General features: G+C 57.9%; 1 protein-coding gene across 6 annotated transcripts in view; it reads right to left on the bottom strand.

The window, feature by feature from the left end:
* GAK (cyclin G associated kinase) overlaps positions 1–23,891 on the bottom strand; it is a 78,764-nt gene that overhangs the window by 40,892 nt on the left and 13,981 nt on the right. The window contains exons 2-9 of one of the 6 annotated variants that reach the window (XM_032135280.2): positions 22,122–22,183; positions 21,235–21,294; positions 20,196–20,310; positions 13,621–13,763; positions 7,656–7,781; positions 6,076–6,165; positions 3,658–3,793; positions 2,845–2,957 (exon numbers count right to left, since the gene is read on the bottom strand). In XM_032135280.2, coding sequence (XP_031991171.1) covers positions 2,845–2,957; positions 3,658–3,793; positions 6,076–6,165; positions 7,656–7,781; positions 13,621–13,763; positions 20,196–20,310; positions 21,235–21,294; positions 22,122–22,183 — 845 coding nt within the window. Of the gene's footprint in view, positions 1–2,844; positions 2,958–3,657; positions 3,794–6,075; positions 6,166–7,655; positions 7,782–13,324; positions 13,441–13,620; positions 13,764–20,195; positions 20,366–20,554; positions 21,035–21,234; positions 21,295–22,121; positions 22,184–23,891 lie in introns of those variants that run through there. The other 5 variants (XM_032135276.2, XM_032135279.2, XM_032135281.2 and 2 more) reach the window with 5 other exon arrangements.

The following is a 23,891-nucleotide window of genomic DNA, read 5'->3' as shown; positions in this document are numbered from 1 at the left end:
GGAGAGGTACGGCATGTGTGCTCTCAGAGCCCGTCCTTCCGCCCCCCGATCTACGACACAGTGCAAGGGAGGAACTTCCCACAGGCTAAAGCATCAGCTGGAAATGAACAAACGAACGCACGCAGCCCTTGTCCCCTCACCCCGTGGCCTGCCTCGCTCGGGGCTGCCACAGGTGCTCAGTGCTCCAGCCCAGCTTTTCAGACTCTTGGGCGGCAGATTCTGTTCCTTTTCCTTTTCTTCCTCTTCCCAGTCTATCCAACCATCTTTTTTTTTTTTTTTTTTTTGTAGAGACGGAGTCTCGCTCTGTGACCCAGGCTGGAGTGCTGGAGGGCTGTGGTGCGATCTCAGCTCACTGCAACCTCCACCTTGTGAGTTCAAGCAATTCTCCCGCCTCAGCCTCCCAGAGTAGCTGGGACTACAGGCATGCGCCACCACGCCCGGCTAATTTGTTTTGTATTTTAGTAGAGATGGGATTTCACCATGTTGCCCAGGCTGGTCTCAAACTACTGAGCTGAGGCAATCCGCCTGCCTTGGCTTCCCAAAGTGCCAGGATTATAGGCATGAGCCACTGCACCTGGCCTTTTTTTTTTTTGAAACGGAGTCTCACTCTGTCACTCAGGCTGGAGTGCAGTGGCATGATCTGGGCTTACTGCAGCCTCCACCTCCCATGCCCAACCATACTAAGCAGACACATGGCCTGTCTGTCCCAGGACGTTCCATTACTTCAGGTCCTGGGTTCTGGGGGCCACCCCGTGAGGCTCACTACCTCCTGGGGGCAGTATTTTATTTCACTGTGAACTCAGCTCCATCATGGACTGTGTTTTCTGGGGGAGTCGGTTGGCTTGAGCAGGGGTCTAATGTGTGTCCCCATGGGGTCCCGGCCTAGAAGCACTCAGATGAGAAGCACTGAGGGCCCCGCCCCATCACTAGGGGCCCGAGTCTGCCATCTGCCCAGCAGCACCTCCTCCCAACCCATCAAGAATCCCTCCAGCGCACTCGACGAAGCAAGAGGCCCACACCTCCCCGCGAGCCCACTGTCCTCTGTGACTTCTGGGGGAGTGGGCAGGCGTTTTCTGTAAAGAGCCACTGAGCGAGGGGGACGCGAGGCCCAGGCTGCTAAAGAACGGGGCCGCCCAGGAGTGATCCCTTCCCGCCGCTCTCTGACAGCCCCCAGGAAGCTTGCTGAGAGGCCACCAGTGACATCAACTCTCCCGCCTCAGAGCGCCCCACACCTCAAAATGCTTCCCACACCCAGCATCGGGGCTCCCTCCGCTGGTGCACCCACCACGATGGCCGCCAGAGAGGGGCACCACAGCCTCTCCCCGTCTGCACTGGGCTTCCCAGCACTCCCCTGCTCCCAGGTCTCTGTACCCACGTGGCCCCCAAGGAACTGCAAACCCTCCACTCAGCCCAAACCTTCCTCCTCCCACAGGGTCCTGTCCTCAGACAAGGACTCCGGGCAGCAGCTCTGACCTTCCCTCCCCACGCTCCACACCCACCACCTGGGTCAGCTCCACTGCAGTGGCCCCTGGAAGTTCCGGCTTTCAGCTACCAGGGAGTGGAAATGACCCACGGGCTGAAAAGGGGACAAAATGCAGGAGCCAAGAGTCCTGGGTCCTTGGACATGGACCCCTGCGAGGTCTGCAGAGGGGCCCCGCGTGTCCTGACTGGCCCTGAGCTGGGATGCCCAGGGGCCTGCCTGCTCCCCGTGGGTGAGGGCCAGGCCGGGTGTCTGCTCTGCCTTGAGGATCTGGTGATGGAGATGGTGCACCCTGTCCACGGCTGGGTCAGGAAAGACTTTCAGGAAAGCATCTTCCAGCCAACACGTGCTGCTCCCTCCCAGGCCTCACACTTCCACAAAGCACGCTGCCCCATGGGCCTCAGTCTCCCAGCCCCCAGGCCCTGATGCTGCCGGCAGCCACCGGTGCCTGGGAGTGGACCCTGGCCAGGCCCAGCCCTGACACAACTGCAACCAGGATGCCCAGAGCTGAGCTGAGGGCCAGAAGCACAGACGCAGGAGCAACTCATGCCACCCCAGGATGCCCAGAGCTGAGGGCCGGCTGACCTGGCTTGGACACTGGACCCCAGAAACACAGACGCAGGAGCAACTCAGGACACCTCAGGATGCCCAGAGCTGAGGGCCAGCTGACCTGGCCTAGACACTAAACCCCAGAAACAGAGACGCAGGAGCAATTCATGCTGTCCTGTCAGGGCAATCTAGAAAGGCGCCCGTAGACCTCAAGGAGGCCAGAGGAGCGCGTGCAGAGTGCGAAGACCTTGGCAGTGGTCCCAGCGTGCCCCCGGGGTCTCGGCCTTGGGCTGCGGTGGTGCCCCTGACCCTGCAGGAGCCCAGGGCCCTCAAGAGCTTGTGGCTCCACACTGAAGTGGGTAGAGACCCCCAGGTGCAGGGTCTGGACGAAGTGGCACAGCCACATGCCACCGTCCTCTCTGCGGGGGATCTGGGGCTCACGTGTGCCTCCCTCCCCTCTGTAATAGGAGACTTGGGGTTCACATGTGCCTCCCTCCCCTCTGCGGGGGATCTGGGGCTCACGTGTGCCTCCCTCCCCTCTGCGGGGGATCTGGGGCTCACGTGTGCCTCCCTCCCGTCTGTGATAGGAGACTTGGGGCTCACATGTGCCTCCCTCCCCTCTGTGATAGGAGACTTGGGGTTCACGTGTGCCTCCCTCCCCTCTGTGATAGGAGACTTGGGGTTCACGTGTGCCTCCCTCTCCTCTTTGGGAGATTTGGGGCTCACGTGTGCCTCCCCTCTGCAGGGGATCTGGGGCTCATGTGTGCCTCCTTCCCCACTGCGGGGGATTTGGGGCTCACGTGCACCTCCCTCACCTCTGTGATGGGAGACTTGGGGTTCACGTTGCGGGCGGCCGCGATCTCCTGCAGCTGGTGCACCACCTCGGCGATGGACAGCCGCTCCTCCGGGTTCACCTGCAGCATGGCACCTGCAGCAGAAGCACAGCGCTAGGCCTCACGGTTCCCCAGGTGGGTCAGCACCCCCTGCACTGGCAGAGGTCACGGACCACCAGAGACCACTCCCTCTACACACATCAGTGACGTCAGACGCGAGGGAGCGGCAAAGGGAAGAACAAAAACCGAACAAAATGATCAAAAACCACCACTCAGAGCACCGCAAATTCACCAGCGGAGTGGGCGGCAGGGGAGCTCTGTGGAAACCCCCCCAGGAATGTTGTCAAAACGATGGTGACAGCTGGGCGCGGTGGCTCAAGCCTGTAATCCCAGCACTTTGGGAGGCTGAGGTGGGCGGATCACGAGGTCAGGAGATCGAGACCATCCTGGCTAACACGGTGAAACCCCGTCTCTACTAAAAATACAAAAAAATTAGCCAGGCGTGTTGGTGGGCGCCTGTAGTCCCAGCTACTAGGGAGACTGAGGCAAGAGAATGGCGTGAACCCGGAAGGCGGAGCTTGCAGTGAGCCGAGATCGTGCCACTGCACTCCAGCCTGGGGAACAGAGCAAGACTCAGTCTCAAAAAAACAAACAAACAAACAAACAAAAACAAACAAAAAAAAAAACGATGGTGACGGGCAGGAGTGGGGCCGGGTGAGCAGTGCCCCAAGCTGAGTGGGGTCTGCAGAGCCACGCGGGGTCTGTGCTCCACGCACGCATTCCAGCGGGACTTACGGATGAGGCTGTGGAAGACCGTGTACTGCGTGTCGTGCGGGGGGATCGAGTACTTCCCATTGACTATTCGAAGCTTTGCTCCATCCTCAAAAGGGTGCTGCCGGAAGCACAGCAGGTACAAGATGCAGCCCAGGGCCTGTGGGGAGAGCAGGGGTGACGCCTGGGCCGTGGGGAGAGCAGGGGTGATGTCCGGGCCCACGGGGAACGCAGGGGTGATGCCCGGGCCGCGGGGAGAGCGGGGGTGACGCCTGGGCCGCGGGGAGAGCAGGGGTGACGCCCGGGCCCACGGGGAGCGCAGGGGTGACACCTGGGCCTGCGGGGAATGCAGGGGTGACGTTGGGGCCGTGGGGCGTGCAGGGGTGATGCCCGGGCCCACGGGGACAAGGGCGTGAGAGGAGCACCGCACACACGGTGACTGGCCAAGGGGTGACCCCTTCCTTGGGGATCCTGGGGGTATAGCTGGTGGTGACACAAACATCACTTGACTGTGAGGAGCTGGCGGCAGTGCTTCCCACAGCACGGGGAGGCCTGGATGCTCCACCTCTATTCACCACAAAGAACTGCCCAAGTGACAGTGTTAAACGGACTCCAGGCTCTTAAGATTAAAAAGTTCCGTTCAGGCCGGGCGCAGTGGCTCACGCTTGTAATCCTAGCACTTTGGGAGGCCGAGGCCGGTGGATGACAAGGTCAGGAGTTCAAGACCAGCCTAGCCAACATGGTGAAATCCGGTCTCTACTAAAAATACAAAAATCAGCTGGGCGTGGTGGCGGGCACCTGTAGTCCCAGCTACTCAAGAGGCTGAGGCAGAGAATTGCTTGAACCCAGGAGGCAGAGGTTACAGTGAGCTGAGATCACGCCACTGCACTCCAGCCTAGCAATAAAACGAGACTCCGTCTCAAATAAATAAATAAAAAGCTTCCTTTCAAAATTCAGGGGTTCCCACACTCATGCACTGAGGATCTATGAGCTGGTGGGACCAGCACAGACCCTGCTGTGTGCTATGGGAAAGGGAAGGCGCCTGTCCTGTCCTCAGCAACAGCAGAGCCCCACTTTTCAGAACTGACCCCATACGCAGGGTGTAGGGCACGGGGCACGGGGCAGAAGCTGCAGGAAGTAGCCTCCTCAGTCTGCTCAGGATTTTCACAGAACTGGCCTTGAACAATCAGCGACTTCTCGTCAATCACCCAATATGTGAGCCCAGAGAAGGGACTGGTGATTACCTCGGCGTCAGGATCTTATCCAGCCAACAGTAAGAGCTCACACCGGGACCCCAGGCCGAGCAAGAGCCGGCCAGGAGTGTCCTCGTGCGGGATGTGCAGAGGACCAGTCACTGGGGCGGGCCAAGAACACAGGCAATGACCACGCACACAGCCCCATCCTTCCACACTCCTCAAGCGACACAGGGCCTCAGCCTGCAGCCCACGTGCTGTCTCAGCCTGCAGCCCACGTGCTGTGGCTGATGGCGCAGCTGACCCGGTCCGTAGGCAAATACACTACGGAGGGCCAACTGCCGCACCTGGTGGCTGAATGATGGGGTAAGGGGACGTCAAAGGAACCACAAGGCAGGACACCCTCCACGCGTGGTCACCCTCGGTCAATGGGGACACAGCCTTGGAGAGATGCAGGGAAGAGGGAGGACGCAGACCACCCCAGCCATCAGGCTCAGCCCTCACTCTGGCCTGGCTCTGAGCAGGGGAGCTGAGCACACCAAGGCTGGGGTGCTCCTGGGTCAAGGCACTCAGGGCCAGATGCACAACAAACCACGGACGGGGCCGAGGGAAGCCTCAGGCATACCCAGCCACGCAGGCTCTGGGCCAAGCTGCACAGGACGCCCTGATTGCTACTCGATTCATCCCCATTAGAAGCAGTCAAGGTTGTGCAGGGCGCAGTGGCTCAAGCCTGTAATCGATTCATCCCCATTAGAAGCAGTCAAGGTTGTGCAGGGTGCAGTGGCTCAAGCCTGTAATCGCAGCACTTCGGGAGGCTGAGGCAGGTGGACTGCTTGAGCTCAGGAGTTCAAGACCAGCCTGGGCAACATGGTGAGACCACCCCTTCTACCAAAAATACAAAATAATAGCCGGGCTTGGTGGTGTGCACCTGTGGTCCCAGCTACTCGGGAGGTTGAGGTGGGAGGATCCCTTGAGGGGCGGGAGGTTGCAGTGAGCCTGAGCCGAGGTCGCACCACTGCACTCCAGCCTGGATGACAGAGAAAGACCCTGTCTCCAAAAAAAAAAAAACAACAAAAAAAGTGGTAGCCACAGTGACTCTTAAGGAAAGAAAAAAGAAAAGGGGAGGGGAGGGGAAGAGGGGGCCGAGGAGGCAGACCGGTTCTGAGTGGCAGGCGCCTGGCTCACGCCACCTTGGGTTGAGTAGGGCGCACGGAGCCAGGCACCACCACCACGAGGCGCCAGACCTCACCCAGATATCCTGCTTCTCGCCGATCGGGAAGTTGGAATACAAGTCTATGATTTCTGGCGTTCTATACATTGGTGTTGTATTCCTCGTGATCTGAAAAAACACAAACATTTCAAATGAAAAGTTGCATCCCACAAACAGTATTTTTTATGTTGCATCACTTCTGTGCAGCTTCTCAAATGCACAGCAGACTGAGGGGCAGCCTGTCCCGCACGCTATGCCCCGGGATGACCTCAGGCCAGTCGGCCCCATGCACCAGATCCACCGCTCATCTTCGGCCTCAGCGCACTCCTTACGATGAAGACTGAGTCATTCACCTCCCTCAGTCTCCTACGGCCTCCCGTGCTTCATGGCACGTCGGCACCCACGTATTGGCCTACTGCACACCAAGTCCGCTTGCTGAGGAGAAGGGTGTCTCACCTGGCACAAGGGCCCCACTCCAGAGTGGCCGCACCCAGAGCAGCTTCTGTGACACCCAGAGCCCCAGGGTACGTGAGGGGCTCTGGGAGGAGGGAGCCGCCCACCAAGTTCACCCGCCTGGTTCAAGGTTAACAAGGGAGAGCCTCACAAACATACGGAGGCACTTGTGAGAGGCAGAGGCTGGGGCCGCAGAGCTGTGAGGAGAGAGTGAATCTCTGTGCACGGCAGACACATTGTGAGAGGCAGAGGCTGGGGCCGCAGAGCTGTGAGGAGAGAGTGAATCTCCACGCACAGCAGACACACAAACCCCAACCTCAGCTGCAGATTCACAGGACAGCAGTGGGCAAGTGGGCTCTCCAGTTATACAGCAGGACAGCGCATGGCCTTGGGCAGGCCACAATTTCTTAAAGGGAATGGGAAAATGAGAGCTTACGGAAAGCAGGATAAAGCGCCCTCCACTCATGCTGAAAAGCACAAAGACCTGCTTTCCAGGAATGACCTCCCTGAGGCTGGGACAGTCAGCTACAAATGCGAGACACAAGAGCAAGAAGGCCCAAGTGCAGAAAGCGCAAATTAACTCCCACAGCTCCAAGACACAAGGTGAGAGCAGGCTACATGTAGGCAGAGACGGCATCTATCTGCCCATCTCTGGGAAGAGGAGCTTGGGGGGAAAGCCAAGGACACGAGGGGCTCAGAGGAAGGAGGGGCTGTGAGAGGGCATGGACGGGGCCACCCTGTGTTTTCAACTCCACTTCCTGTTACCTTCAACTGCTCTAAAAAATAAAGTCTGTTTATTACATTGCTCACGCCTGTAATCCCAGCACTTTGGGAGGCCGAGGCGGGTGGATCACGAATGACGTCAAGAGATTGAGACCAGCCTGGCCAACATGGTGAAATCCCGTCCCCACTAAAAATACAAAAATTCAAAAATTAGCTGGGCGTGGTGGTGCACGCCTGTAACCCCAGCTACTTGGGAGGTGGAGGCAGAAGAATCGCTTGAACCCAGGAGGCGGAGGTTGCAGTGAGCCGGGATTGCACCACTGCACTCCAGCCTGGTGACAGAGCGAGACTCAAAGCACCCCAGCGGGAAACAGCACTCAGCACTCAGGGCGCGGAACGTGGGAAGGGCCAGCTTCCCCCAGCACAGGCCCCGCTCAGCTCACCTCTTCCTCCACCAGGGCTCGCCTCTGGGCGCTCCAGCTGTAGTCGGGGTAATGCGAGATGGTCGTGGCACTGCCAAAGTCACACAGCTTAATGGTCCCTTGGTTACTAAGCAACAAGTTCTCAACCTGTAAAATTCCGCAAGATAGCCCCGTGAACTTGGCGTAGACAGAGACGGGACTTCAGGGAAAACGAACGGTGTGGGACACAGCCAGGGCCCTTCAGACAGCACTAGCCCAGGGCCACGGCTGCTGGATGCCTGCAGCACCTCACACCTGCGGACACGGCCAGCTCTGCCCCAGCAGCTCGGGGTGCCAGGGCTGCTCCAGGCCTAGGCAGAGGGGCTCTGGCGGGTGGGCCGGCCTGAGAAGCGAGCCCCGAGGGGCTGAGGGATTTCACAGAGGTCAGCAAAGGAGCCTTCCTCAAAGATGTCTTAAATTACTTCTGATCAAATGTAATATGTGTAATTCAGAAAAATAAAAAGCAGAAAATTAAAAACCACCCATAAATCAAAGAAAGATAACGCAGTGAATAATGGAGCACACAGGCCGGGCGCCTATAATCCCAGCACTTTGGGAGGCCATGGCGGGAGGATCACCTGAGGTCAGGAGTTCGAGACACGCCTGACCAACATGGTAAAACCTCGTCTCTACTAAAAAATACAAAAATTAGCCAGGCATGGTGGCGGGCGCCTGTAATCCCAGCTACTCCGGAGGCTGAGGCAGGAGAATCACTTGAACTTGGGAGGCGGAGGCTGCAGTAAACCGAGATCATGCCGTCGCACTCCGGCCTGGGCGACAGGGCAAAATTCCGACTCAAAAAAAAAAAAAAGGATACAGAGACACGAAGAACCAGAAACGGCTACACAATTGTGAAGCCCACATTACACCTTCCGGCGCAGCTCTGATAACAGGGCATGGGAGCTCGGGCCCAACAGGGAATCCGGTGAGTGCTGCTGAGAAGCCACAGACGCCAGAGGCTGCATGCGTGACAAGGCGGCAACACAGTGAGTCAGCCCCACAGTGCTCGCGCCCCACACGACACCCATCTTAATGGCAGAGCCATGGCAAAACAGCTGCCAGCACCAGGCATCCATGTGGAACAAAAGGAGAAAGCCTTGCCCCCAGCTCACACAATCAAGGAAGCCTCAGCCCCAACACTAAGGCAAACCACAGATCTTTCGGAAGACGGCTCAGAGGAGCTCCTTCTGAGACAGGGAAGGAGGGGCTTCTTCAACAAGACAGACAGCACAGACGTGGCGGGACAGCCAGCACGGGCGTCCCTCTGGAGAGGGAGAACAATGCCAGCACACGGCTCCGAGAGGGCAGCACGCCAGCCATAGACGGAAGGTGCTCGGCACGCACGCGGTCAGTGCGGGCTCCCACAGGCAGCGAGAGGAAGGCAGGTCGAGGAAAGGCAGGTACTTTCCCAGAGGAAGCCCAAGTTCTGACGAGCCAGCCTCGTGTCGACTGGAGAAAAATGCAAACTAAGGCCATGGGCGCCCAGGACAGGCTGAGGGAGCAGCACCCGCCATGCCCCAGGCCGGCAAAGTGCAGAGCCGTGGCATCCAAGAGTGCAAGGGGACGCCCAGGGTTAGATGCAGACGCTCTCCAACCACAGTGCCCTGCAGACCCCAGTCCTAGAGAGGACGCCTGCTCCGCGGACCAGCAAGCTGAACGGGCTGTCCACATGGTGCAGACAGGATGGCTCACCATAAGCAAGGGAAAGAAACGGACACACATGCCGCCCACGGCCGACCAGAGAAACCCAGTGAAGCCTAAGGCCACCACTGGCCCCCGAGGAGATGTGGGCCACACACAGGACCGGGGCCTCTGAACCACAGAGCTGAGCAAGAAAATCAGATGCAGAGCGTGGGGTGAGGCTCCACTCACAGGACGCCCAGAGAACAGATCAGTGACCCTGGCTCGGAAGCAGAGCACACAGCAGGGAGACGCAGTGGCACGCGGCCACTGAAGGCCCAGGAGTGGCCCCGTCCCCTCGCATGTGCCCATTCCCATTCTACAGCCAACAGAGACGAAGCTGTGCGCACAGCAGGATGACGCACGGGACAGGCGAGTGGGGCCGCCTGTGCTGCCTGCCCCTCCGCAAACAGCCGTCCAGACTCCTGCAGCGGAGGCCACAGGTGAACACCCGCGGGCTGCAGTGCCAGCCTGGGTTCCCGCCACGTCGCTGTGCAGCAGCAGCAAAGACCAGTGCTGTAAAGTGCAGGCCTGGCTCACAAACACTGATTCTTCACCAATTTCAACCCTTCTGTTTCTGTTCTCCTTAAAATAGACACCCAAGCCCCGCTACACCACCCATCACACTTCAAAAACGCGAACCAGGAGGGTCTCAGTGCCGTGAGAAAATCCACCACTCAGAGACTCCTCAAGAAGAATCACCCAGACAGCAAACAGCACCTTCCACGGGCAGGACCGGCCCCTCCTGGAGCCCCACAGCCCCTTCCGTCAGAACGGGGCCTCAGGCACATGGGTTTCTGGAAACCAGGGGTCTTGCTCGCAACCTTGAAGAAGCTTCCCTCAAAAGCAACCCCGTGTGCTGGGCAGAATGTACTTTTAGAAAAGGAAAATACAAGGAAAGAAGAAACAGAAGGAAGAGAGGGAGGGAGGAAAGGAAGGAGCACGAGCGAAAGGGCCTGGGACTCAGGAGCAGGCTCCACGGCGGTGCCCACAGGCTTCTGCCATGGGGCATCTGTCCAGTCGGCCACCTGACACCCTGGCATTCTAGGCCCTCTGAGTTCAGGGGACAAACGAAAAAGGCCACATTTACACATTTTCAAAATCTACATGAAGACACCTGTGCTATAAAGTAGGGGTGTACAGCCAAGTAGAGAAAAGGCAGCCCTAACCTGAGAAACACAGAGGGAAGCCGCCTGCCAGAGCCTTGGCCCTGGGTGGGCTGAGGCAGGCTGAGGCAGAATGAGCCTGTGCAGTAAGAACAGCTCAGCCTGGGCACCCACAGCTTGGGCACCCCCACCTAGGGCACACGTGGAGAGCCACAGCCTTGGATCCCCCACCCGGGGCACACGTGGAGAGCCACAGCCTTGGATCCCCCACCCGGGGCACACGTGGAGAGCCACGTGCTTGGATCCCCCACCCGGGGCACACATGGAGAGCCACGGCCTTGGATCCCCCACCCGGGGCACACGTGGAGAAGCCACGGGCTTGGATCCCCCACCCGGGGCACACATGGAGAGCTGCGGGGCTCTGGGGCCTCCTAGGACCCATGAGCAGACGCTGGAGAGGAGGTGAGGCCTGGGTGGCTGCATGGGCAGACATGAGCTGATGCACTGGGTGCAGGGCCAGGTAGACACAAGGATACAGCTCCCACCTTAGGTCACACAAGGCCAATTCCAGGTGAACGAAACCTCTGGACACAGGCCAGGTAGATTTCAGCAGCTGGAGGAGCAGCTGGGGTGGGTGCTGGGAGCAGGACCTGAAACACAGCTCTGTGCTCCACTAGAGACATCACGGGGCTGGGGCCTCACTGGCTCCCTCGTCCCCTTGGCCTGAGCAGTGGCGGGAAGCCAAGGTCAGAGCAGGGCGTCCTCCACAAGCCATGGCCAGAGGCGCCGCTCCCGATTAGGGAGGTCTGAGAGAAGCCACGCTTTGGGAAAACCAGGGAAGGCTGAGAACAGGAGGGCAAGAGACAAGGCTCGGTTCCTCCCACCTCACTGCGGATAATGGTGTCGAAACCACATAAAAAATGTCCTGGCCGGGCGTGGTGGCTCATGCCTGTAATCCCAGCACTGTGGGAGGCCGAGGCAGGAGGATCACTTGAGGTCAGGAGTTCGAGACTAGCCTGGGCAACATGGTGAAACCCTGTCTCTACTAAAATTACAAAAATTAGCCGGGCATGGTGGCATACGCCTGTAATCCCAGCTACCCAGGAGGCTGAGGCAGGAGAATTGCTGGAACCCAGGAGGCAGAGGCTGCAGTGAGCCGAGATCGTGCCACTACACTCCAGTCTGGGCGACACAGCGAGACTCCGCCTAAAAAAAAAAAAAAAAAAAAAAAAACAGAAATGTCCTCACGTCCCCAGAGACACGGACAAAAGTATCTGGGAGTGATAAGGCTTTAAAACTCTTCGGCAGGCTGGGAGCAGTGGCTCACGCCTGGAATCCCAGCACTTTCAGAGGCTGAGGCGGGTGGATTACTAGAGCTCAGGAGTTCCAGACCAGCTTGGGCAACACAGCAAAACCCCATCTCTACTGAAAATACAAAAACTAGGCAGGCGTGGTGTGCGCCTGTGGCCCCAGCTACTCAGGAGGCTCAGGTGGGAGATCACCTGGGCCAAGTCGGCCAAGGCAGCAGTGAGCCCTGTTAGTGCCGCTGCACTCCAGCCTGGGCTGCAGAGCCAGACTCTGACTCAAAAAAAAAAAAAAACAAACCCCAAAAACCTCTTCAGCAAAAGCCTCAGCAAGGAGGATGAGGGCCACCGTGGGCAGGCCAGGCACAGGCTTCACAGATACCGGAGAAGCCTCACAAAGTCCTGGATTTTTTTAAAAAACCAACAGCAGGAATGAAAACTGGGCCACAAACCAGAAGACGCCGGCAGCACAAGCAACATTTAGCAGATTATGAGAACACACAAGCTGCTCCAATGAACCAAACACACAAGCCAGTGGAAAATCTTTTAAAAAGGCAAGAAACAAAAGGAAGTTTACTGAAGAGCAAGACCCAAATAACTACAACAAACATTCAACTTCATTAATATCAGGAAAAGGCAAAATCACAACCCATCAGACTATACTCCCCCCTCAGGCCAGCCAAAATAAACACAGGCAGCTCAGGGCATGGACAGCCCACGGGGTGGGAGTGTCCTCTGTGGGGCTGTGGGAAGCAGCCACGTCACATGGAAACCGTGCAGTGCCAGCAGCAGCATGGAGCGCGGGCCCAGCCGCGGCCCAGAAGCACCTGTGTAGTGGTGTGGTGGGCAGGGATGGAGCGCGGGCCCAGCCCCGGTCTAGAAGCACCTGTGTAGCGGTGTGGTGGGCAGGGATGGAGCGCAGGCCCAGCCCCGGTCTAGAAGCACCTGTGTGGTGGTGTAGTGGGCAGGGATGGAGTGCAGGCCCAGCCCCGGTCTAGAAGCATCTGCATGGCAGTGTGGTGGGCAGGGAGGCCCTTTTACATGCAGCCAGTGGCTCACGCCCACATCACGCCAACCCCGGGATGCCAGGCCTCGGAGAAACCCGTGGTGACAGGAGAGATGGGCAGGGGAGTCTGCCCGTGAATGGAATGGGAGGTGCAGTGGGGGGACAGTCAGGAAGTGCAGGGAGCTCCCCTCAAGCTGAGCAGGTAAGGGGTCCAGGCCCCAACCCCAGTGCCTGAGACAGGGCCAGGCAAAGGAGTGCCAGGCTTCCTCCTGGCTCCAAGAGGCCGAACCAGGGAGACACTGTGGGGTCCAGGACTGCCCAGGGGCCGAGGAAGGGGCACGGGGTGATCAGGAGTTGGGGGCCTGGGCCAATACCACTGGGGGGCTGAGGAAGGAGTGTGGGGTGAGCAGGAATGGGGGCCTGAACTGACACCACGGGACTGAGGAAGAAGTGTGGGGTGAGCAGGAATGGGGTCCTGAAGTGACACCACTGGTGGGCACCCTCGTCCGCAGCTCCCCACGGAAACTGGAGTGAGCAAGCATCCAGCATGGGCACCTGGAATTCCAGACGGAAGCTCCAGGCTGTGAGCACCCCCCACTGGGAGTGAAGGCCCCCAGCAGGGAGACGGGGCCATCCCGGGATCTCTGTCAGCAAAGGCCTGTGAGACAGACGCTAATTTTCTTCAGGGCTGGAAAGGCAACGTTTCTGGAAGATCCGCTTCCACTGTTGAGAGGCTCACACACATCTTCTAGGTGAGATGGTGCAGCCTCACCTGCTCTCACCCCTGCATCCTAACCGAGCGGGGCCCGCACACAGAGGCCTCGGCAGCCGTGTGTGGAGGGAGCCGCTACCTTGAGGTCCCTGTGGATGATGGGCGGCTTCTGCCGGTGCATGTGCTGCACGGCGCGGCACGTCTGGTAGAAGATCTTCAGAACCGTGTCACACGACAGGGGACCTCGAGATTCCATTTTCTTCAAAAATTCCACCAGCTGCCCTAAAAGAGAATGAAACTTACATGGAGGCAGGAGAACAGGGTCTGGAGACTGGGAACCTAAGGCTGTTTCACGCGGACTTCCCAGAACTAAACGGAAAGGAAAACCCTAACTTTCCACACCTAAGTAACAAAACGACCAGAGGCGACTCCCTTTGACCTTTTCTCCTGGCGGATGGGAAACTGCCTGACTGCAGATCTCGTCTTCGTTTGCAACTCCGTAACTTCACCCTGGCTTCCGATTGCTTTTCGTAACCAATCAGATGTTTGCACAGGAGTGTGACCTTCTGGCTGGCTGCCTTCTGCAACCATTAGGCTGATGGCGGGCTACCACTTCGTTTACATGAGGTGAGCACGAACTGGCCAGTGGGAAACTCTAGCGGGTATTTGGACCCGAGAAGATTCTGCATCCAGGCCCCTGAGCCGCTGCTCGGGCCACCCCCACACAGTGGAGTGTACTTTCGTTTTCAATAAATTCCCGCTTTCGTTCTTTTGTTGCTTCATTCTTTCTCTGTTTCGCTGGGTGTTTTGTCCAGTTTGTTCAAAACGCCAAGAACCTGGACGACTTGCAGTCACCACCCTCTACTGTTAACTACACCACCGTGGAGCTATCAGTGCTCTGCCCTCCCTGGCCCCAGGCCACGCTACAGACTCTGCCATGCCGCGCCACGCTAGGGACTCCGCCACGCCGGGCCACACTGTGGACTCTGCCATGCCCCAGGCCATGCTATGGACTCTGCCACGCTGGGCCACAGTACAGATGCCACGCCACGCTTCGAACTCTGCCACGCCCCAGGCCATGCTACGGACTCCGCCACACCCCAGGCCACGTTACGGACTCCACCACACTGGGCCACGCTGCCTTTTCCAGCCACAGTCCCAGTCAAGCCCACCCTGAGTGCCGCTCCTGTCTTTCCTTCCTTCAGCTGCTGCAGAAAGGGCTGCAGGTATGAGGATGCCCACCTCAGCCCCGTGTGTGGGACCACCACCCAGTGGCAGGGGTGGGCCTGGGGCAGCCCCGTAGTCCAGTCACACACAGAGCAGAGGCCAGGGGGCAAGATGCCCAAGCACCACCGAAGCAACAACCACGTCAGCGTCCCAGCAGCCGAGCTGGCGAGCCGTTAACGTGAGAACCACATCTGTGTCCTGGCAACCAAGCCAGGCATGTCATTAACATGGATACAAAGAGAAATGACTACAAATACACAAGTGCTCAAACCTCTAAGTGAACACTCAGTGTCCTCAGATGACAAATGATCATCTCACATTCATACAGTCTCAGTGCCTGCACGTGGCCCACACCCCGGGGAGCCCGTCCTGCCGTGGCTGGCACCTTCCGGGCACCTTAGCCCTGGCCCAACCCGGAAACCAGGGATGTGGGGCCGGGGCGGCACACAGGGCTGAGGACCTGCTGGGGACCGGAGCATTCACACTGCCAGTCACCCCAGCACCCCTATGCAGCCCCCACAGACGTGCAGACCCAACCCATCCTGCTCCTACCCTGATCTTACCCTGGGTCTTGCCCATTTCAGTTGGCCACAGTCCACGTGTGGCATCATCCCTGGGGCCTCTGCATCTTGTGCCCCATCTTTTCAGCCCTGTGCTCCTGCCTCTGCTCTCTACAGAGCAGCCACCGTCACCCTCTGCTCATCCCACTCCACACCCCTGAAGGCCACCACCCCTGCAGCCCCAGAGCCAAGGCCAGCACCACCACCCACGCAACCCACACCCAGGGTCTCCCCCACGCTGCCAGAGCTCGTGCCCCCAGCCACACCGGCCTCCCTTCCTCCCTGCCTCAGGACCCCTCACACGCTGCTTCTGCGGCCAGGATGCCTCCCAGACCGCCCCTTCCGCTCACTTCCCAAGGAACCAACTCTGCCCACGCCACCTAAACGTGCACCCTTCTCCTGGGACTCATTCACTCCCTGGCTCTTTGAGCCACCCAACCATCCGGCATAGGCATGGATCAGCTGTGTCTGGCGAGTCACTGAGTCCCTGGTGCCTGCACACAGCAGAGCGTGTAGCCGACTCAATTCCACTGACAACGAAGGCATGGTGTGAGAGCCGGTCGGGACCTGCCACAGCTCAGACCCCCAGCACAGCCCAGCAATGCCCCCACCTGCACCCAGCTGAGGGGCCCTCCCATTCCCCCAGCTCTGCCGGCTCTGGCCCTCAAGCCCAGGTGAAAGCCCTCACAGCCCCCACCACAGCTCCCTCGAAAGTTTTGTGCCGACCCTTGGAGAAACGGGGGCTCTCAGGAAAAATGAGGGGCACCCACAGGAGGAACGGGGTGCTCAGAAGGAGAGGAACAGACCTGGAGAGGCTGAGGCCAGGCCCGGGGAGTCAGAGCGGGGGTGACTTGCCCTCTACACTGGCTCCAGCATCATGGATGGGCGAGTCCGTTTCAGTGGTAACTGGCCTCCCTGTTCAGTGCCTCATTCTCAGTGAGAATAAATGGGGTTTTTAAAAGTAAAAATTCTGTATGTGGCTAAGTGGGGAATGGGTATGTGGCTCTTCCCTCAGAGGGCATTGGAGGGGTTGCCTCACGGGAGGGGCCAGGTACATCCCTGGAGCCCAACCTCCAGGCCTCCTCCAGTGAGCCCTGAACCTGCAGCTGCACGGGGGAGCCCACGTCCCTCCCGCTTCTCAGAGATGCCGCGGCTCTCCCCTGGCACAGCTGTGCCATCCACAGAGCCCTGCGGCTCAGCTCTCAGCCGCACATGCTGCTCCAGACAGGCAGTCCCCAGGAGTGAGCTGGCGCGCATGCGTTAGTTTGCCTCATGTATTTATGACTTGAGGGGCTGGGCCCGGCCCCTCTCCTTCGCACGCCACCCCACACAGGGGCAGCGATGAGCCGCTGGCTCCGGCCCCATCCCCGCCACTCCCTTATGCACACTCTCCTGGGGACGCACTGGACGCCGAGGAGCTTCAGTTCTCACACCCGTCCTGCTCACGCCTTCCAAAGCCGGGATGTCTAGAGCCAAGATTTACCCCTTGCAAAGGCTTTCTGATCGCCGAAATGACGAGCAAGGGACATAATCAGCAAAACATCCATCACTAGACCAACAGGAAGCCCCGTCTGGCCTTTGTCCAAGTTGCCCCAAGTGTGCTGGGCAGAGGGTGGGGCGAGGCTCACACAGCAGGCAGGCTGCGGCTCCAGGAGGAAGCCCGCAGGCCTCAAACAGAAGACGCAGGAAAACCAAGCAGCCTTCTGGGTGGAAGGAAGCGACTGCACTGCGCGGAAAGAGGCCAGAGCAGGTGCTCTCGCCAGCGATCCCAGCGCCTCAGGAGGCCTTGGTGGGAGGATCACTTGAGCCCAGGAGTTCAAGACCAGCCTGGGCAACACAGCAAGACACCATCTCTACAAAAATACAAAAAATACAAAACTTAGCCAGGCACAGGGGCCAACATCTGTAATCCCAGAGCTGCAGGTGTTGCTTGAGCTCATGCATTCGAGACCAGCCTGGCAACACGGTGAGACTCTGTCTCTAAGAAAAATGTACTCTTTAAAATTAGCTGGGCATGGTGCTGCACGCCTGAAGTCCCAGCTACTCCAGAGGCTAAGGCGGGAGGACTGCTTGAGCCCAGGAGTTTGAAGCTACAGTGAGCTATGAAGCCCTGCACTCCAGCTTGGGCAACAGAGCAAGACCCTGTCTCCAAAAAAACATGCCTGATACGGTAAATTTTTTTAAAAGGAAAAGTATATAAAGTAAAATTCCATTATTATAAGCACCCATAAAACTCTGGGTTGTTGTTGGTTTTTTTTTTTTTTTTTTGAGACAGAGTCTCGGCTCACTGCAACCTCTGCCTCCCGGGTTCAGGCAACTCTCCTGCCTTAGCTTCCTGAGTAGCTGGGATTACAGCCTGGCTAATTTTTCTATTTTTACAATACAAAAGAGATGGGGTTTTGCCATGTTGGCCAGGCTAGTCTCAAACTCCTGACCTCAAGTGATCCACCCGCCTCGGCCTCCCAAAGTGCTGGGATTACAGGCGTGAGCCACCGCATCTGGCCTAACTCTGTGTTATTTGTATTTTGTCAATCAGGATGTATTCTTTTATAATGAAAACTGACAAGTAACACCACGAGCGGGAGGCCCCACAGCGTGACGTGTGCTCCTGACGAATTTGCATCCCACTGGTTTCAGCACCTCCCAGCTCTGTGGGAGGCCCTAGAAGCGCAGCCCAGGAGCTGGTGTCAGAGTCCAGGGACATCCAGAGAAAAAAGTGCCATAAACAACAAAGAGACTGACTGACAGACACCTCAACCGACCACACACAGGAGCCTTGACGAGGCCCTGGTACATGCACGGGAAGGGCTGGGAGCGACGTGTCAGGGATGGGAGAGACAGCCCAGCATGGACTGCAAGGACGCATGGGAGGGGCCGGGAGTGACGTGTCAGGGATGGGAAGGTTCCAGCACGGACCACACAGCACAGCCTCACCAAATCGCGAGGATCTTCTCAGGGGCACAAACACCAGTGGCCATCAAGGAATTTCTCTCAGGCTGTATAGGGTTATGAGACTTTCTGGCCTTGATGCTGCAACTTATTTTTAAATGGTTAGAATGGAGAGAGGGAAAGCCGCCGTGGGACACGCTCAAGTCTGGGGAACTCCATGAGCAGGAAGTGGGCAGTGGACGCCCCTTGTGCTGCCTTCAAGTTTCTCGCAGGTTTGACGTTTCAGAACACAATGCTGAGAAACACGAGCGGCACATCCCCACAGTGTCAGCTGAAGAACTGGGGCTACCTGGCAGCATCTTCTCAGCTCACAGGCGGCTCTGACCACCCCCCACCCCCAAGACTTCTCGGCCACGTCGAGCACCCATCCGCCACCCACGTCAGGACAACCCTGGCAACAGGCACTGGAGGGCCGCAGAGGGGCCTGGGCCAGCTGCCAGGTGTGGCATCAAGGAAGGGCCAGGTGGGGCTCCCAGGCAGAGGAGCACGGGCAGAGCCAGGGGCCCGCAGGCAGTCAGGTCTCACCCAGCTCCTCCCAGGCACAGCTGCGGAGAGGAGACCCTGCCTGACAGGGCGCTGACAGGTGCAGCCGCTACATCCAAGCAGCTTACACCCCACAGTCCACCTTCCCTCACTCAGCACAGGGCTCCCCCAACTGAGCACAGGGACACCTACCCTCAGCAGTACAGAGGCCCTGCTAAGTGCAGTCCTCCCTCCATTAAGCTCAGGGCCCCCCCAACTAAATGCAGGCCCCCCACAAAGCACAGGATGCCCCCACCCCACTAAGCGCAGTGCCCCCTCCACTAAGCACAGGGCCCCTTCCACGACGCTCAGGGCCCTGCTCAGTGCAGGGGTCCCCCCTCAGCTCAGAACCCCCTTGCTCACCCTCCATTTCTGGACACACACCCCCGCCACCGCCGCCCTCTCTGCTAACCTGCTGCCCCACCCCTACCTGTCCCCTCAGGCCTGTGCCAGCCAGCCTGCGGGAACAGCTCCTCCTGGCTGCTGATCAGGGACTGGCTTGTGGACAACAGCTCTCACGCGGCTACAGGTGCCCTCCCCACAGGCTTCCTTCTGTGGGGCTCTCTGCCTCAGTCTCCCCTGCTGCTCCCAGCCTCTCCTCTCCCCTCTCTCCCTGCCTGGGGGACAGATGCAGGGGAGCCCCTAGTGTTACCACCCCCTCGCCAGCCAGGTCGCAGCTCTGAGGCCTCCCCGAGTGCTCGACTTCCCCTCGCCACCTGGCACAGGAGCTCTGGAGGGCATCGGCAGGAGGCAGCGCTGGGGGTGGAGCCACCCTCCGAGGCACAGGTCTTGTTTCCCCATTGCAGACACAGCCTGAGGCTCAGCAGGGTCAGGCCAGGTCTCCGGCCAGTCAGCGTGGGCTCCAGTGACACCAACACAACATCCCCCGCAGTCACTCACACAGACCACTCCACCCCTAGAACTCTCCGAAAGCACCACCCAACCCACCGGCCTCTCTTCCTGTCCTCACCAACGGACCACGGAGTCGTTGTGCCATCTTCCTAGGCTCAACCCTGATGAGGCTGGGCACCCACAGAGGGACCTGGAGTTGTCCACTGCTGCGGCCTCCCCTCTCCTCGCCGGGACCCCAGAGCCCCTGACAAGGATGGACAGCAGCACTCCTCCACCCTGCTCAACACCGCTCACAGAAGGCCACCACGCTCCGCCCCGTGCTGCCACTGGAGACAGGCAGGATGGGAGCCTGGCTCTCTGGCTGCCCGCAGCTCTGCAAGGAGACAACGCAGGCGGCCCACTCAGACGGTGGGAAGCTCACTGGGCGTCAGCGTGGGCCTCTCACAGAATTACTGTCAGACAGCTGCCCGCGCTTCCCGCTAAGACCAACATAGCTTGAGAGAAGATGCTGGGCATGTTTCACAGCCATGCAGCTGGGTTAGGAGGCATCAAGCTGGCCTCTGCTGGGTTAGATGGCACCAAGCCGGCCTTCACAGGACGTTACCTTTACAGAGCTCTGTGAGCAAGAGGAACTCAGCCTGCCCCGTGTCCGACTCCTCTTTTCCTATAGATGCCGCAGAACAAAACTGGACAATGTTCGGGTGGCCGGAAAGCTTTTTCTGCAGTTGTCTTGTTAAAGGAGAACGTACATAACCATGTCCACAGTTCTGTGCACTTAAAAATAAATGTATACAATATTAACACACTGAAGTCAGAATACTTGGATCGAACCCCCATACAATTTTAGGCATCAGAGCGGAAGATGAGGGAGAGAGCAGTGGACGACCAAGAGAAAGGCAGACGGAGGCAGGAGGAGCCGCAGGAGAGGGCAGGGACAAAGGCAGGCGTGCCGGCCACACACACCTGACCACAGCGACACCGAAGTCCGTCCCGCGCCCGGCAAGAGGAGGCAGGGCCCTCAGGGGGCTGTGCGCAGGGAGGCTGCGGAGTGGCCGTGTCCACCTGAACCCACACTCAGGCAGCCAGCGGGCTCTCCGAGTGAACAGAGCTAGGACAGGAAAGAGAGGCAGAGTCTGAGGGCAGCCAGGGCTGAAGACTCCAGGCTCAGGTGGGGCACGTGGCAGTGGACAGCGAGTGCAGTCCCCAGATCTTCCATCAGCGCCGGGAGATGCCCCGCCCAGTCGTGCTTGGACAGCCTGAGAAGGGACGAGAGGGGCGGCCGAGGAGAAGCCACATCGGGGCCTGTGGGAGCCAGGTCTCCGGAGGAGCTGAAGGGGCCGGGCTGGGCAAGGGCCCCCTGTGGTAACCAGCCCGTCCACTGGGCACGGAGACCTCTTGGGCAGGAACAACTCCATTCCCAACACTTCTGAATCTTTTACTACTACCCTGGCAGTGAAAACACAGAAAAAACTGCTTCTTACTAGAAGTCGCCTACAGCTAAGTTTGGTAAAGCAAAAAGCCGATTTTAACACATGAAAGACAATGTCACAAAGTAGCCTCTTGGCCACTGGCGGTCACAGCTTGATGCAGGCCTGTGCCTGCCAAAGCCACCGTGCTGGCTCCTGGTTCCAGGAAAAGGATACCATGAAACAAACTTCTTGAATGATGGCTCTGTTCTTTTCCTCTTCATTGGATAATAGCCTCTGTATCAGGAAACAGCACACACAAAAGATGAAAGTAAGTTGACCTTCCTACTCCACCCGACGCGTCATCTCAGACATAAGCACGCAAGAGAACAATGCAATGCATCTAATACAGCTCCCCCCATTCCGTGTGTTTCCACCTTTGACCCCTGTAAAAACGTGCTGGGGGTTCAAGACCCTCAAAAGATCTTTGTGATCCAAGGACACAAGAAAAGGCAAAAACAGGAGCCTTTCCTCCAAATAGGCCAGAGTGAAATGAGACAGACAAGAAGGAAGAGCAGAGACGTTCTGCAGACATGGGGGCGTGCAGACTACAACAGGCCCACTCGTGCCCACTCTCAAAGGCGGGGCCGCCCTGGTGCCCAGCGTGGTGACAGCAAATGCGGCCTTCTTACGTCTCAGGACAAAACCGCACAGTACAGACCCTCCCACAGTGACCCCTATTTACAGACATGCTAGCAACACACATTTTTTACAAGCAGCTTTTAAACTCCTTGTATTCATAGAGCCCTTATTTTGGCACATGGAGGCCAAGACGGCGTGACCCCACCGTGAGGTCACCCCCCAGCACAGCCCCCACCGCAGGGCAGGCACAGCCCCTGCTGCACGGCAGGCAGGGCCACAGTAGTGTGAAGCCCAAAGCTGGGGACCCAGGCTCCTGCAGTGCCCAAGGCCATTGAGCTTCAGCAGAAGCAAAAGGCACAAGTATGTCCAGGCTGTAAAAGGAAACAAAGTAAGTAACAGGGATGCATCCCTGAAAACACTGTCACCAGAGAGTCCCTTTACATACATCAGAAATCCAGAGAAGGCGTTAAATGGTTCGTTACCTTTAATGCATACTCTCTGCCACTCCCCATATCTTGAGCTTCATACACAAATGCAAACCCTCCTGAAAATTAAAAAGACTTGTCAGTTCAATGCTATGATTTTATTTAACATATCAGGCTTTAAAAATACCTTCACTAAGTAAAATACAAATTGATTTGTGGCTGTGGCCAGCAGTTTTCTACAAAACATAATGGCCCCAGCGTACACTCCCCCCACAAACACAGCCCCAGTATACCTGCCCCCACACACACAGCCCCAGCGTGCACGGCCCCCCCCCCACACACAGCCCCAGCGTACACGGCCCCCCACACACACAGCCCCAGCATGCACGGCCCCACCCACACAGCCCCAGCGTGCACGGCCCCCACAAGCACACACAGCCCCAGCGCGCACGTCCCTTACACATTATTACAGCTCCCAGCGCACAACTGCCACACACACATACGCTTCCCCCAATGTGCACGGCCCCACCCACACAGCCCCAGCGTGCACGGCCCCACACACACAGCCCCAGCATGCACGGCCCCACCCACACAGCCCCAGCGTGCACAGCCCCACACACACAGCCCCAGCGTGCACGGCCCCACATACACAGCCCCAGCGTGCATGGCCCCACTCACACAGCCCCAGCGTGCACGGCCCCACACACACAGCCCCAGCATACATGGCCCCACACACACACACAGCCCCAGCGTGCACGGCCCCACACACACAGCCCCAGCGTGCATGGCCCCACACACACACAGCCCCAGCGTACACGGCCCCCCGCACTCAGCCCCAGTGTACATGGGCCCCCCACACTCAGCCCCAGCGTGCGCGGCCCCAGCGCATACACCACTGCCTTTCACTTGCTCTACTCCAGAGACAGACAGGAATAACCTAAGAACAGAGGTCAACAGAAGGAAAAACAAAACCACAAGCATTTCTCCAAAGACCAACGAGACTGATAAATTCTAGACAGACCGATCCAGAGAGACAGGACAGATCACCAATACCCAGAACAAGAGAGGAGACCTCCTTCCCCGACGCCCAAAAGAGGAAAAGACATAAAAGAGAATACACACCAACATCACTCAGGAATGTGGACCCAAGAATTCCTCATAAAACAGCAAACCAAGCCCAACAAGACATCAGGAGCAGAGTTGGTTGAACATCTGAAAATCAATTTAATTCTATTGTTTTGGGGTCTAATTTGCTTAGTTTTCTTTTAGCTTTCTGCAGTGGAAAAACTACATCATGAAATTGAAAACTCTCAGCAAACTAGGAACAGAAAGAAACCTCCCCAGCCTGATAGATGGCATCTGTGAGAGACCAACAGGAACACTGCATTTCGTGGTGCAAAGTCGAATCCTCCCCTGAGATCAGGAAGGAGGCAGGGATCCTTGTTCTCACCACTGATGGGCGACACTGTGAGGAAGTTCTCGCCGGTGCCATCAGTCAAGAAAAAGAAATAAAAGGCATCCAGATGAAAAAAGGAGTAAAAATATTTTTATCTGCAGGTGACATGATTATCTATGTAGAAAATCTGGTGAAATTTACAAAAGAAAAGCTACCGTAACTAATAAACGCATTCAGGACGGTTGTTGGATATAAGAGCAACATACAAAAACCAACTGTGCTTCCACATGCCCAGGTTAGGCAGAGATTTTTTAGATATAAGCACAAAAGCAGGACCCACAAAAGAAAAACAATGATAAATGGACTTCAGGAATTTCTGCTTTTTGAAAACTGGTCAGAGGATGAAAAGATAAATCACTACTAGGTTTTGC

This window comes from Hylobates moloch, unplaced genomic scaffold (genome assembly GCF_009828535.3).
Source record: "Hylobates moloch isolate HMO894 unplaced genomic scaffold, HMol_V3 SCAFFOLD_17, whole genome shotgun sequence".
Taxonomy (NCBI): Eukaryota; Metazoa; Chordata; class Mammalia; order Primates; family Hylobatidae; genus Hylobates; species Hylobates moloch.
Note: the sequence above shows the minus strand (reverse complement) of the source record. Positions and strands in the feature narration are given on the sequence as shown.